At 29.7% G+C, this 16,235-nt stretch overlaps 1 protein-coding gene across 3 annotated transcripts in view; it reads left to right on the top strand.

Moving 5' to 3' along the window:
- The window catches only part of LOC114345196 (cardioacceleratory peptide receptor), a 370,854-nt gene that overhangs the window by 249,121 nt on the left and 105,498 nt on the right, over positions 1 to 16,235 (top strand). For all 3 annotated transcript variants that reach the window (XM_028296017.2, XM_050646429.1, XM_050646430.1), the window contains one exon: positions 9,882 to 9,985. In XM_028296017.2, coding sequence (XP_028151818.2) covers positions 9,882 to 9,985 — 104 coding nt within the window. The remainder of the gene's footprint in view (positions 1 to 9,881; positions 9,986 to 16,235) is intronic.

The raw sequence follows: 16,235 nt of genomic DNA, 5'->3' as shown, positions 1-16,235 counted from the left end.
TTGAGAAAATTGAAAATATTTTATATTAAATTGAATTCTGTTTATAATTATCAAATTTTCATTTTCATATCAAATAGAAATATAACAATATATATTTTATGATCTATAAACAAAAAAGTAGTATGTACATATAGTCCGTCCACTATAACTTTTCCCATGGGTCACGATTCATTTTCAAACAAATTAAGTCAAAATATAAAGTGAAACGAATGTCGATGTGTATATACATATGTAATTAACAATATCACTCACAAGACAAATTATGAAACTTGTATGACCTCTAATCTAAAAATAGTATCATCCAAAAAGGTGTAGGGTCGGTCGGTTAAAGGGAGGTCAGTTAAGAGGGCGTCTACTGTAAGTATAACTTACATACATAAAAGTACACACACTATTTTTTAATCCATGTTTAAACACTGGTTATGTCACTAGTATTAAAAGAGGCACCTAAACACATTTTGCAAATTATCACAAAAACTAATCTTGTAAGTAACAGACCAGTTTAGCTCCAGCATCCTCATCTGATCTTACCCCTTTTCTAGCAACAGTTTATGCCTGGGAGAATCCACCTGCAGAATAACTGATAAATGCTTATACTTTTCATTAACAATAACCATACTAACTCGTTCCACGCTATGTATTCTGCTTTACTATTTTGACCAGCTTCTTATCTTATTCCCAGTATCTTCCACACATCGGAACCTAAATGACTTCAACTCATACTCTCACCTTTTCTATAGAATTATCACAATACCGTTTTAGCTTTTTAAGAAGCAAATGATATTTTTACACAATCAGTGTGAAACCAATTATTGCAAGCTCCACTGCAGCCCATCCATAATGAGACCAGAATTTTGTTTACAATGATTTGGTTCAGATTAATTTAGTTTCTGTTATGAATTAACGTCTTTTTTCTCCGAATCAACATTGCACTATCTATAGGCACTTCAGACTTTCTCAAAACAAGCAGTTCTAATAAAATAACATAACATTAATTTAATCAAAATATAATTTTGCATTTTTTCATTTTTTGCAGTTTCTATCTAACCTCAATCTTCTTTTTCCAACTGACAGTTATGTAAAATTTATATTTTTGTGTGCGACTAGGGCAAGCAGTGATCACTGAGGGCGGCCATATTTTGCTCTGGTTTCCGGGCTTGGCTACACTCTCCCTGGACGCACTCTGACATGAACCAGCCACAACAATACAGATTTTATTTAAACTTTTTTTTGGGGTACAAAATAAATAACCCTGATGTTTCAAAAATTAGAAAATAAAAAAATATGAAGATCTGTGTTTGAAAAAGTTAATTTTTTTTTATTTTTTCCACTGCCACAATGACATTTTATATTAAAATAATATAGAGCCTTTGTGGCAGTGGAGAAAAATATTTTTAGCTGCTCATTTTGGGCTTAAAATTTGTGTTTTAGTACAACGCAACTTTTTTGACCTTAGGTGTTGTTACTTTACAGAAAAAAATTTTTCGGCCCACCCGAAGGTGCCTTACATCCTTTACAAAGCCCAATTTTTGGTGAAAGCGCATGTTAAAAGTTTGGCGGAAACGCCCATAAATTGAAATTTTGGCGGATGCGATAAAAATTTCTTTGATGAATGTGTGTTATTTTTATTTATGTATTGTAGTACACAGGCCCTGGGCTATAAATGAGCAGACTGGGCATTTGCCCAGACAATTTTTCTTTTAAAAAATATTATAATTTAAATAAATTTACGGACAACAAGAACAACATATTCAGGACTGTAAGACAATAATATAAATTACTTGTATTGGACATAGAAGTAGCAATCAACATAAAAACAAAATATCGGAGAGGACGTTAATTGGTGAACGTGAAAATATGAGAAAGAAGATGAGTAGCGCGGTCCGGTAAGTATTTAGACTACAAAATAAAAACGAAAATTTTGAAAAAGGTGATCTATTTCTGAACTCGGTCTTTAACCCTTCTCAAAAGTACGTTTTCTCTGTGTATTTAGTCTCTTTAGTGAACTCTACGTTCGACTTATGCAAGGCGAGTGACTTTTTCAAGTTTGGAGACAAAAATATGTCGTTAAGAGCCAAATCTGGAGAATACGATGGACGGAACAGCAGTTCCTAGCTCAATTCGACCAATTTGTTCATGGCGATGACGAAAATGTTAGCTGCTGCGTTATCATTGTGCAAGAGCACTTATTTATTCGCCAAATGGAGCCATTTTTCTCTAATTTCCCGTCGAATCGGCTTAATAATTCGTACAAACCTTTACCTGGTCGTTTTGCCCTTTTTCAGGAGGTAGAGGTAAATCACACTTTGGGAAAACACGCATTTTCCGGAGAAAATTTTCGTCGAAATAAATCGGGAAAATTTTGGTCGGAACATATCTCTATGCAGAATTTAATTACGGTGAATTTTTATTTGGGTGTTTTTGGTGTAAAGTTAAAATCTTCTGAGTTATAGACCAATAATTGAAAAAAAAACACGATTTGGGGGCGCCATTTTGTTAATAAAAAAAGTAGCGCACTATCTGCGGACTTTGCATACCTATATTATTAATATATACAATCATAAGATTCGATTTCAGCAATAAAATTGCTGGTAAATAACATTTCCTAAAAATGGCCTATTCTTCGATAATCTGTCCAGACTATAATGCTAGTCATAAATAATACATTCAATAATAAATAATATATTACGTTTTCATGTCAACATACTATTGTTATGAATTGAGCAAATATATAATATCCTTTGAAATAGAACACAATAAACATGTTGATTTCATATTGACACATCCAAAATTCAAATATTCCAGTAAATAACCCTCCACAAAATTTAACTTCATAAAAATTCAGAACGTATAGGACGTACAAAACTAATTAATCTGCCTACATCACACCAAACCATAAGACCTCTCATACCCTGTTCATTTGTTATCAAACAATTTTTTAGGCTCTAATACAAAACACATTGTTGTTTATGACTAGACATCGGATTATACGCTGTAACAAAATGGTAAAATATGCATGCGGTATTCGTTCTAAAAATGTACACAATAATAATCAAAATATCAGTTTTTACATATTTTTGCTTTTGAATATTTTTTAATTATTTAAATTATAACGTTATAAACGTCATTATGTTTGTTACTTGTATTCAAATAATTATTACATTCAAATTTCTGTTGATTTTTTTGATTTGTTAACTCTCTTTTTCGTTTACTATTTTTCTTCTAAAAATAGTTAGCGCTCAATTCTTTTATCAGCTAAATATTCTGGAGTAAACAATAGCGATCAACAGGTAGCAACAAAATATAACTTCGGGAGATAGTATCATAAACTTTGGCAACAGTGGTAATCTTTGACATTATCTAAGATTAATATTTTGACAATATCATAGTCGCGCTAAATGGAAGTAATAGAAAACGATTTTATTATTAATAAATAGATATTTATAAAAATAAACCAAAATGGGTGAAAATTTTATGTTAAGATAGGTATTTAGAAAGGTATTTGCATGAAATATCTAATACTAAAACAATAATAAATATTCATTTTTTGTTGTGAAGCGAAACAAATTTCGATTTTCGCATAATTTTGGCACGGTTTTTAATGGACTTTTTCTTGGAAGGTTTCACTTTATTTTTTGTTTGATTTACTTTTTCCATTTTGTTAAACTATTGATAATATTTTTAGAATAAAAAATCCCCCTAAAACTTTATATACTCGCATTAGAATTCGAAATATTTTTACGTAAAATATACTTACCTACCTACATATAACTAAAGCTCACAATTAACAACAATCTATTCTTTCAAAGAGGCCAACAACTTATACAACAACAACGAATATATAATAAATTAACTATCAATAAACACTACTTTTCTATGAAACAACAAAAACGAATTCTTAAATTAACACACTACTGCACTGAACAGATATCGATAAAGATGACAGAACAGATTAGAGAAAATCTGACGCAGGTTTGTCAAAATGACAGTGATAATTTCTCTATGTTGCCTAATTAGTTATTTAGTTATAATATGTTCGATTTCTTGTTAAAAATAAAAAATTTTAGTAGTTCCAAGATTACACAAAATCTAGGCATGTGATAAAAAAGTTTATTTGAAGAAAGTTTTTTTTTTCTTCTTAATGGCGGTAAGGCTCCTTTTTTCAATATTTTATTAGTTATAGGGTAATTTCCACGTACTAACATATTTCTGACATTGGGCTCTCTACCGCCATTCTTTATTATATTACGAATATGTGTGCCAAATATCTCGACAAAATATTCAAAATTTGAGCCGCAATCTTGGAAAGCATTTGCTGCTACCTGTTGATCGCTACTGTAGCCTCTTAATATTTTACTTATTTTGATTCATTTTCCTATATTCAAACCGAATACACACAGTGTGGTCCATCTTATTCGCCTCGGTCTCTGTACGGGAAACAACTTGATATTTATAAAAAATTTCTTCACAGAAATATACAGACAATTAACACTACGCTCTAAAAATAATGTGAATTTTACAGGATGCTCCAAATAAGAGTGGAACCTATATCAAAGTTATATTTTTCTTAAGGAACACCCTATATATGACATTGTTTAATTTCCCTAAAAAATAAGCAATACTTTTACAAGGGTTCCCTATACCTAAATACAGGGTGTTTTGATTAATTTCGATTGTTATATAAATATAAGGTTTTAGAAAAAATAAATATCGACGTTTGTAAGAATAGGAGACAAATTTTTCCCCAGACTTAATAATTTGCTTATTTAAACAAATATTAATGGTAAAAAAATGTGGTACAACGTGGGAAAAATATTAGATTGTTCTCCTAACAAATTCAAGCTGTAATAACATACTTATTTAAATGAAACACCCTACTTAGCTTTCAACCTGTATTAGGATTTCGTATACTTATCTCCCTTCTAGAAAAAAAGGGCTAGGATAGAAATAGCAAGAAATGCATTTGTAAAAATGAAAACAATTCTCTGCAACAAAGACTTAAGATTAGACCTGAGATTAAGAGCTTTGAGATGCTACGTGTTTTCAATACTGCAATATAGACTTGAAAGCTGGACATTGTAGCAAGAACACATAAATTAGCTACAGTCCTTTGAAATGTGGTGTTACAGGAGGATGCTTAGAATAGAATGGACACAGAAAAAAACTAACACGGATTGAGAAAATTGGACAAACATTACGAAATTAAAACACGATAAAAATAAGAGAGTTACAATATCTAGGACACGTAATGAAGGGACAAAGATATGAACTACTAAGACTGATCATACAGGAAAAGATAGGAGGAAGCAGTATAGTAAGAAGGAGGGTGTCATGGTTGAAGAATTGAAGGGACTGGTTTAAGTGCAGTTCAATAGAACTCTTCAGAGCAGCAGTAGGTAGAGTAAAGATAGTGATGATGATATGCAACCTCCGATTAGGAGACGGAACTTAAAGAAGAAGAATCTCCCTTCATTTTTAAAATGTGTAAAGATTTCCTAATTTGTAGGCTTTAACAATTAGAATCAAGTATGTCGTGGTTATGTACAACAAATATATCCATATCACCAAGCACCGACGATATACTTAGAAAAGATACTGTCATTAATAAAATTTACATTCTTATCAATTAATCACACAGGGTGTTCTATTATTTTACTTGAATTTGGCCTACATGTGATATTGAATAAAATTCTTATAATAGAGTGCATATTCTATATTTTACGCCATACTCTGAAAGACATTTTAATTATCTTTCATTCCATATAAGTGTATTCTTTATCTTAACCCAACGGTTATTAAGTAAATTTAAGAACACCACTTTTATTTAAATCTTTGTGTTTTTTTATGTCATGATCGCCCATTTATTTTAGAGTCTCATCGCATATGTCATCTATCTTTGGGTTTCTCTGTTTCTTAGGTGGCCTTCTCTACTTCTGCTCTCAAAATGATTTCTTCTGTCTCTTTGATTGAGTGTTGCCTGTGCTTTTACACTGACGGATTTATGACTATAACATAAACATAAAGTATGTACTTTATATTTTTTTTATCGAGCAGGGAACCATGTTGCCCTTTGAGCACTCCTAACATATAAATTAATCCTTTAACATCGACTTGGAGTCGCTATAAATATTATAGAATTATCATGTAAACCATATTTCTCGATGTTACCATTTTCATAAGGTTGCTAGTTCCATGTACTAGGCAGAACGCACTGAAGATGATCTGATCTAGATCGAAAATATTTTGCAGATCCTTTTGGATGACTTTTAATAGTTTTTAATAAACTTTTATACCATTGTACAAATGAAGTTTTTTACTTCTGTATGATTTTTTAATTATGGTATACAGCCAGCTACTGGGTATTTTCCCATTGATTTTATAATTTCTTCAACCTAAAATTTAATATATCTTAATTAATATACCGGGTGCCCACTCATATTTTCACCCATTTTAACTGTCTATAACTTCTAAACGACTCAAGATAGAAATATGCGGTTTTCGCGGAAATGATTTATTTTAGTAAAATTTTTGTTTGTAAGGTTTGAATTTTTTATATCGCTTTCAATTACGAAAAAAAATGGCGGATTTTAAAAAAAACGTTGTTGACTTTCTTTTAATGAAACATCCAGTATATTTTTTTTCAAATTGAAAGAACGGTAATTCACATATCCAGCGATATAAAGTTCATTAAAATCGATTGTCAAATGACAAATGTTAATTTTTAAAATGACAGATGCAATGTGGAAATCACATAACATTATATCAATCTGCTTAATTATTTTTCATGTTATTTAGTTATGAGATTTCCACGTTGCACCTCTCCTTTTAAAAATTAATTACTCAGTCATTTGACAACCGATTTTAAAAAATTTACATCGCTGGATAGGTGAATGACCGTTTTTTCAATTTACAGAAAAAGATATACTGGGTGTTCCATTTAAAGACAGTCAACAACGTTTTTTTCAAAAATCCTCTTTTTGTTTCGTAATTGGAAGCGATATAAAAAATTCAATCCATTCAGACAAAACTTTTACTAAAGTAAAACATTTCAGCGAAAAAGGCATATTTCTATTTTCAGCCGTTTAGAAGTTATAGGCAGTTAAAATGGGGGAAAATATAAGTAGACCAGGGCGCATGTGTAAAAATATTAGTACATTTGGACGTTGAGAGGTGATTCAGTTTTTTTTGCAGAAATTGCATGAAATAAATCAAATGATAATATTTGAGTTATCCTCCCTCTCAAAAAGGTCCGGAACATTGTTTACATAATCAAAATATCAAAAAATTAAGGAAATATCGATTTTTTTCTTCGTTTTTTGATTATAACTTTAAAAGTATTCATTTCCGAGAAAAGTTGTGTTAACATAAAAGTTCCGTAATTAAATTTTCTACAATATAAAATTGGTTAAAAATTTAAAAAATAGTCACCCTTGTTGCAAAATAGCTATAATTGCGAAAAAAACCATACAAAAACAAGTATTCGCATTTTACGTTTTTCAACCATTTATGCTACACTTAGGACCTTCATATTTCACCCAGAAAATCTTTATGATACAGTAAAACAACACTGTAAATTTCATCAATAGATTTCGCAATTTTTTTCATCGGTTCAATAGATTTTGCAAAATAAATTTTGCAATCCAGCTTTCGCAAAAAAAATTCGTTTTTTCAAAATGTTACAGGACTGAAAATAAAGCAGATAGCAAGTTGAAAATTTTTTACGTATAGAAGTATACTGTACTTTCATTTGCAATTTTGCAAAATTAAAATCGATTAGCTACCACGGCACCAGGAATTTTTTTAAAATAAACATTAATTATTGAAAAAATCCACAAGGAAAAAGTTTAAAAAATAGTCACCCTTGTTGCAAAATAGCTATAATTTCGAAAAAAACCATACAAAAACAAGTATTCGCATTTTACGTTTTTCAACCATTTATGCTACACTTAGGACCTTCATATTTCACCCAGAAAAACTTTATGATACAGTAAAACAACACTGTAAATTTCATCAATAGATTTCGCAATTTTTTTCATCGGTTCAATAGATTTTGCAAAATAAATTTTGCAATCCAGCTTTCGCAAAAAAAATTCGTTTTTTTCAAAATATTACAGGACTGAAAATAAAGCAGATAGCAAGTTGAAAATTTTTTACGTATAGAAGTATACTGTACTTTCATTTGCAATTTTGCAAAATTAAAATCGATTAGCTACCACGGCGCCAGGAATTTTTTTAAAATAAACATTAATTATTGAAAAAATCCACAAGGAAAAAGTTTTCCTGTAGTTGGCTGTATACCATGTGATACAAAAAAACAATAAATCCTGTATAAAAGGTATATTTAAAAAACCTTCGGTATATCTAAAAAACAAATTAATTATTGGTGCTACGCGCAGGACAGCGAATAGTTTGCTCTGATTGGGCATTCCAATGACCTTTGATAATGATTGGTACATGTTAATTTTTATTACATTTCGATATAAATAAGTAAATTTCTTTATTTAACTATTCAACTATTTCAAGAAAGTATTTAACTTATTTATTTCTCTATCCTTTGAAATAACACTTTTATTAGCAAAAACTTTTTTTGTTCATATATTTTAACTTAGAGAATAAAAGTTTATTATTTTTAAACATATGCAATTGTTTAAACAATATTTCACAAACAATAATAAAATTAGTTTGATTTTTGGGGTATTAAAATATTAAAATACAACAAAATATAGAGTAAGATAATAATATATTAGATAAAAATTGGAAGAAATTTTGGTGGAAATCAACTTTTGTGAATCGAACACCGCTGTCCTGCGAGTAACACCAAAAATTAATGTTTATTTAAAAAATTTCCTGACGCCGTAGTAATTAATCGATTTTAATTTTGCAAATTGCAAATGAAAGGTACAGTACACTTCTATAAGCAAAAAAAAATCAACTTGCTATTTGCTGTATTTTCAGTCCAGCAACATTTAAAAAAATAAATTTTTTTTGCGAAACCCTGATTGCAAAATTTATTTTGCAAAATCTATTAAATCGATCTTAATGAAATTTACAGTGTTGTTTTGCTATATCATAAAGTTTTTCTGAGTAAAATATGAAGGACCTAAGCAAAGCATAAATGGTTGAAAAACGTAAAATGCGAATACTTGTTTTTGTATTTTTTTTTTTTTCGCAATTATTGCTATTTTGCAACAAGGGTGACTATTTTTTAAATTTTTAACCAATTTTTTATTGTAGGAAATTTAATTACACAACTTTTATGTCAGTACAACTTTTCTCAAAAATGAACAGTTTTAAAGTTATAATCAAAAAACCAATAAAAAATCGAATTTTTCCTTCATATTTTGACATTTTGATTATTTAAACAATGTTCCGGACCATTTGGAGTGGGAGGATAACTCAAATATTATTATTTGAAATATTTTCAAGCAATTTCTGCCAAAAAATTTAAGTCACCTCTCAACGTCCATCTCAAAACAGATGCGCCCTGGACTGAAATGGAGATATTATGGTATAATATAAAATAATAATTTCTTTGTAAAACGAAACTCAGAGACGTCTTATATTCGCTGTATATTATGATTCATTGTACGTGTCTCTTGGTTTACTTTTACAACGAAATTATTATTTTCTATCAGTTTTACTCCTAACTGAGCATGCGGGACCAATTTTTTGTTTTAATTCTGCCACGCTGGACAGGCAGGAAACGAGATGCAATTTATAAATCTCCTCTGGTCTTCTTTGTTCCCAGCATTCGTTTGGTTTGTAAATTGTAGAAAACACGAGGGCGTTGCCAGAAAATTGGTCTCAATAAAAAATTTATTTTTGATATTATTTTTAATTTTATTAAAGTAAAATTTTCATTTATATATCAATTATTTCAGATTTATTGGTTGGACTGATAAGTGTTTTGACTGATTTAATATGGAGGACAACAGTCAGCTGGTATGCTGGGAATGCTGCTTGTAAGATTATAAAATTTCTTCAAGTAAGTATTGTTGTGATTTGCCCAAATGTGTGTTTATAATATTTTTCCGCAAATCGCCAGGAAATTTTGACATTCCTGTCAAAATTTCTTGAAGAAAAAGTCAGAACTTCCTTACTGTAAGGAAATATCATTTCCTTACTGTAAGGAAATGATATTTCCGTACAGTTGTTAGTGTTAAATTTATAAGCGTCAAGTTTGACAATTCAACCTCAATACGTGTCCATAGTAACCCAAGTAATTTTATTAGGAATTTCAAAGCACCATTTATTTGGGAATAAAATTATCGCGTTTTTTTTAAATCAATCAATATCTGTCGAATTTTAAACGATTTGCGGAAAAATAGTATGTTTACCTCGTAGGAAAAGCCACATTCCTGGACTCTGTGTTGCTAAGTCTCGGCTTGCGCCTCGACTTAGCAATCTTCACAGTCGTCCAGGAATGTTAAGCTTTTCCTACCCGGTAAACAATGTACTATATTTTAAACTTCTCTCTACCTGGAATTATTATTGTTTTTTGACAAATAAATATGATATCTCAGGGCTGTTTTACTAATTAAAACAAAACGAGGCTTCAAAGTATTTTTTGTTAGTTGCCTTTTGGGAAAGGGGTAGACAATAGGAAAATAAATTTACAGCAAAAGTATCAAATTACAAATCAAATGTTATATTTTAAAATCAATTAAATATTAAAAGTAAAAATATCAAATAAACATATACCATATACAATGATCAGAATAATAAAAAATTTCAAACATCCATCAAATCATACACCGAAAATTATCAATACAGATTAATTAAACTTATATCCAAATCAAAGATTTCTTAATTTTAGTGATTCAAAATAAATTATAATTTATTTTAATTCCCAATAAAAAAATCAACAAATCGAATAACTCTAATTTAACTATGAGGTTGTGATTGATAGTCTCTGTTTACTAAAATGACAAAACTAACCTTTTGTCCCCAAAATTTCTGACTTCACCTCACTCTGCTTTGATTGTGCCTTGTCCATCTTGCTCGTACTTTTCAGTTTCTCCAAATACTCCTGCTAACTGCTCTGCTCCAAATCTTAACTACATGAACAAACTCCTTCTTTCCAGACACAAGGATATCTCAACTAATCGACATGGTCCAGTATAAAACTATACATCTCTTTATTACTTACATCATGTCAGATATTTCTTCAATTTCTTTTGTCTGCTACCACAGTTGCAACTCTTTCCACAAACACAAACACAACTTTTCACAACATATATTTTTTACAAAACTTGGCTAATTAGCAACGTCGTCTCAGCAAAAGCTGTAGTGTTCTCGTCCGGTATTCAAATCACAATGATCTTTCTTCCTCTGGCAAAGCTTTATCTAATCCTTAAACCTTCCTCTCTCTCTTTTTTTCAACCAATCCAAACAAATTTTACTGTCCTCACAAAAAAAAACCCAACTTTCTACAATCAAAAATCCGTAAGTTATTCTTAGTAAAAACAAATTAACATTTTCAATTTCTAAGGAAAAAAGGATAACTACCTATCCGCGATAACAATTTACTAAACCTACGCTTTTGTCTAATTCTTTTCATTTTTCGTGGTATTCCGTACAATAGAAAGTTCCACGTTAAATGTTTACAAAATGTGTTTATCTAACTAACCGGTAGAAAAACCAATATATTGTTTCTTCTTTTCTGGGAATATCTGTACCCGAATGCGATTCACTAATTCCGAAAAACACTTTTTACATCTAAGGCTTAATAGTACGGTATACAGGGTATTGCGATTTTTGTTGGCCGATGATTAGATTTTTGTCTTAATTTTTACCTTAATAGTATATATGTTACATATAATAAAGTATAATACTAATAAATCTGGTAGGTGAACATGATTTGCTGATGATATTACCTACATACTAAAGTTCAGTGTCGGTAAGAACTATGATAATTTCTGAAATGAATCATCTTATAAGCAATTTCATTTGGTGTGGATAAAGATTTGAAAATTTCATCTTTAAGAGCAAAGTCCACATCGCACCTCAAACACTATTATGAAAAACTAATTCTTCGATGCCTCCTTAATATTTATCAACAGCTTCTTGATTTTTAAGATATTGAATAATGTTGTCAATAGTGATTATTTTATCCTGTACATGTAAATTAATACCAGTTTTTTAACTACAAAGTAATCAGTATGATTTGTTCCGAAGCTTATTTTTGTTTCTTCTTTTTTACTTTTTAACATTTTTGTAATGCTCTTATATAAATGCATTATAGTCGATGCTATTATTTTTGCATTTTTATTTATGAGATTATTACATTTATTATTACATCTTATTACCTTTTTTGAGATACTATGGCATCTAGCGAAGGGAATTTGAAAAGCTGTTTTTATAAATTATGGTTTGAAACGGAATTATTCTATTTAGATGATAAGTTGGTTAATATAGATTTTGAGGTATAATTTCTTGTAGTTTTTCTTGTAACACAGTGTACGATAAAGCATGTACATATGTGAAATTATTAATATACCTTCAGAATTTGTGGACGGTATATTTTAAGTTGGGTTTGCTAGTTCAAGTGAGAATTTATAGAGGAGTTATGTTCAACAGACAATATTATAAGTTTATAAAAAGTCTTGCCAATATCCTGTGTAGTCACTGATCACGTTTTGAGTCTCGCAAACACATTTGCCGTTCACATGCGAACTAACTCTTCCGTCCACGAATTTTATTGTTCTTAACGGATTCACAAGCACTTTATGTCGAATTACTGTCTTATTTTGCGGAAATGTGTTGCCAAACGAAAGTTAACACACGAGAGAGTTATTTTCACTTTTACTGCCATTTTGGGTCAGCAGAGAAGAGCTTGAAGCTAAAAAAAAAGGGTGAGTGACAGTCTATTTAGGTGTTCACTCTCAGACAAGAAGTAATAGAAGAGAGAGTCCTCTCTTGCAATGTCCACTACCCAAGCATAATTGTCTGTATTGGATAGGGACGAAATGGTACTATTCGACAGAGTTGGCTTAGAAATTATTTAAAGGGGTTTTAGTATGGGTTTCATACAGTAAAAAATTTGAAATCTTCTTCTAATTTGAATTATTTTTGTAATCTTTCATACTGTCGACTAGGTAGATCAATAACAATATACAAAACCCTTTTAATGCCAATGCTGACATACGGCTCAAAAACATGGACTATCTCAAAACTTGACTTTTCTTTATCTCTGCAATGACAGACATCCATATTTTTTGTTGTTCTAGTCCTTTATTAACATCTTCCGTTCTACCTCGCCAGTCTTTAGGTTCCATATTGCAAGATTCATTATTAGTCTGGGCTGATTATCGGAGAATAGCCCATTTTTGGGAAAAGTTATTTACCAGCAATTTTATTGCTGGAATCGAAGCTTATGAATATATATGTTAATATTATGGGTATACAAAGTCCGCAGATAGTGTGCTACTTTTTTTATAAACAAAATGGCGCCCGAAAATCGTGTTTTTTTCAATGATTGCTCTAGAACTCCGAAGATTTTAGCTTTACAACAAAAACACTCAAATAAAAATTCACCACAATTAAATTCTGCATAGAGATATGTTTTTCCCGATCTTCTCCGACGAAAATTTTCCTCGGAAAATGCGGGTTTTCCCAACAAAATCTTTAATTTTCAAATAAAGTTTTTGATAAGTAATTATCTACCATCTACCAATAATTAAATAATTTGGTGACTTAAAAGCCTTCTTGGTTTATATTATAGTTCCAGAAGCTGGTGAAAATTGAACAAATATTTTAGCAACAATTCAATTGTTAATTAATAATTTACGGTCGCAATAATAACCAAAATAATTATGATACACTGATTAAACTTTGAAATCTTATAAAGATGAGATGCCTATTTAACATTTTGTCGACAAAATATAAATTTTTTATTTTTTTCCATAATCTTTAAATGTTTAAAAAAAATAGTTATAAACAAATTAACGTTTCTCAGAAAGTTTTTATTATATTCTAATTTTAAAAAATACCTAGTTAAAATGCGTATTTCAAATATCTTGAAAATTAATGCTTTAAAACTGTTTTGCAACCATTTGCAAAAAAGTTATGAAACAGCAAAGTAAACATACGATTACTACGTTGTTTATAACTTTTTTTAATTCTTTCAAAGCGTAAAAGTGAGTTTAAAGTACAAGCTAATTATTTTCAAAAAATATCGGTTATTAGTTTAATGGTTATATTTTAATTAAAGATTATAAATATAGACTAATACAGTACTGCAGCTAAATTTTCACTCGAAGCGACGACCGCCGCCCGACGTACACTTAATAAATAAAATTATAGTTTTATGTATGCTGCGTGCCAGTCGCTTCGAGTGAACATTTTAGCTCCGGCTCTGTATTAAGCCTACTTTCGCGCTAAAAATTACAAAAAAAAAGTATTTTTAATCTTTAATTAAAATATAACCATTGAACTAATATTTGATATTCTTTATGAGTAATTAGATTGTACCAGAGACTCACTTTTAAGCTTTGAAACAATTAAAACAAATTATAAACAACGCAGCAATCGTATATTTATTTTGCTGTTTCATAACTTTTTTGCAAATGGTTGGAAAAATTTTTTAAAGCATTCATTTTCAAGACCTTTGAAATACGCACTTTAAGTATTTTTTTAAAATTAGAATATAATAAACAATTTCTGAGAAATGTTAATTTGTTTATAACTATTTTTTTAAACATTTAAAGATTATGCAAAAAATGGAAAATTTATATTTTGTCGACAAAATATTAAATAGGCATCACATCTTTATAATCTTTCTAAGTTTGATCAATGTCTCATGATTATTTTGGTTGTTATTGCGACTGTAAATTGTTAATTAACAATTGAATTGTTGCTAATATATTCGTTCAATTTTCTCTGGCTTCTGTAGTTATAATTTATACCAAGAAAGCTTTTATTTCACCAAGTTATTTAATTATTGATAAATAATTACTTGCCCAAAAAATTTATTTAAAAATTCGAGATTTTGTTGGGAAACCCACATTTTCCGAGGAAAATTTTCGTCGGAGCAAATCGGGAAAAACATTTCTCTATGTACAATTAAATTATGGTGAATTTTTATTTGAGTGTTTTTGGTGTAAAGTTAAAATCTTCGGAGTTATAGACCAATAATTGAAAAAAACACGATTTGGGGGCGCCATTTTGTTAATAAAAAAAGTAGCACACTATCTTCGGACTGTGCATACCTATAGTTTTAATATATATGATCATAATATTCGATTCTAGCAATAAAATTGCTGGTAAATGACTTTTCTTTGTATTTTACTAATTAGACCAGCGTATTACAACTATTTTTTTTTTTTTCAAAATTTAAAGATTATGCAAGAAAACGAAAAATTTATATTTTGTCGATAAAATAATAAATAAGCATCTCATCTTTATAATCTTTATAAGTTTGATCAATGTATCATGATTATTTTGGTTATTATTGCGATCGTAAATTGTTAATCAACAATTGAATTGTTGCTAAAATATTTGTTTAATTTTCACCGGCTTCTGGAATTACAATCTATACCAAGAAAGCTTTGATGTCACTAAGTTATTTAATTATTGATTAATAATTACTTACCTAAAACTTTATTTGAAAATTAGAGTTTTTGTTGGGAAAACCCGCATTTTCCGAGGCAAAATTTCATCGGAGCAAATCGGGAAAAACATATCTCTATGCAGAATTTAATTGCGGTGAATTTTAATGTGTGTTTTTGTTGTAAAGTTAAAATCTTCTGAGTTATAGAGCAATAATTGAAAAAAATACGATTTTTCGGCGCCATTGTGTTTATAAAAAAAGTAGCACACTATCTGCGGACTTTGCGTACCTATATTATTAATATATAGGATCTTATAATTCGATTCCAGCAATCAAATTGCTGGTAAATAACTTTTCCATGAATTTTACTAATTAGCCCAGAGTATATCCTGTTGCGTCGCCGAGGTCGTTGCCCAAGTGTTCCGGTATTTCTTGTATTCTAAGATCAAATTTTTTTAATAATCTTTTTTGAGAACCATTTCTAGAGTGGAAATCGAAACGTTAAACATTAGTTACTGTCGGAAAAATGAAAGAACACCCATGAACGATCACATCAATCACAGATTATTCAGATTATTAATAATCTATCTCTCTCGTTTGTTATTTATGAAAAAAAAAACAGCAAATACAAAATATGTGATTGATGTGATCGTTCATGGGTATTCTTTCATTTTTCCGACTGTAT

This window comes from Diabrotica virgifera, chromosome 3 (genome assembly GCF_917563875.1).
Source record: "Diabrotica virgifera virgifera chromosome 3, PGI_DIABVI_V3a".
Taxonomy (NCBI): Eukaryota; Metazoa; Arthropoda; class Insecta; order Coleoptera; family Chrysomelidae; genus Diabrotica; species Diabrotica virgifera.
This window is presented reverse-complemented; position numbering and strand designations above follow the sequence as displayed.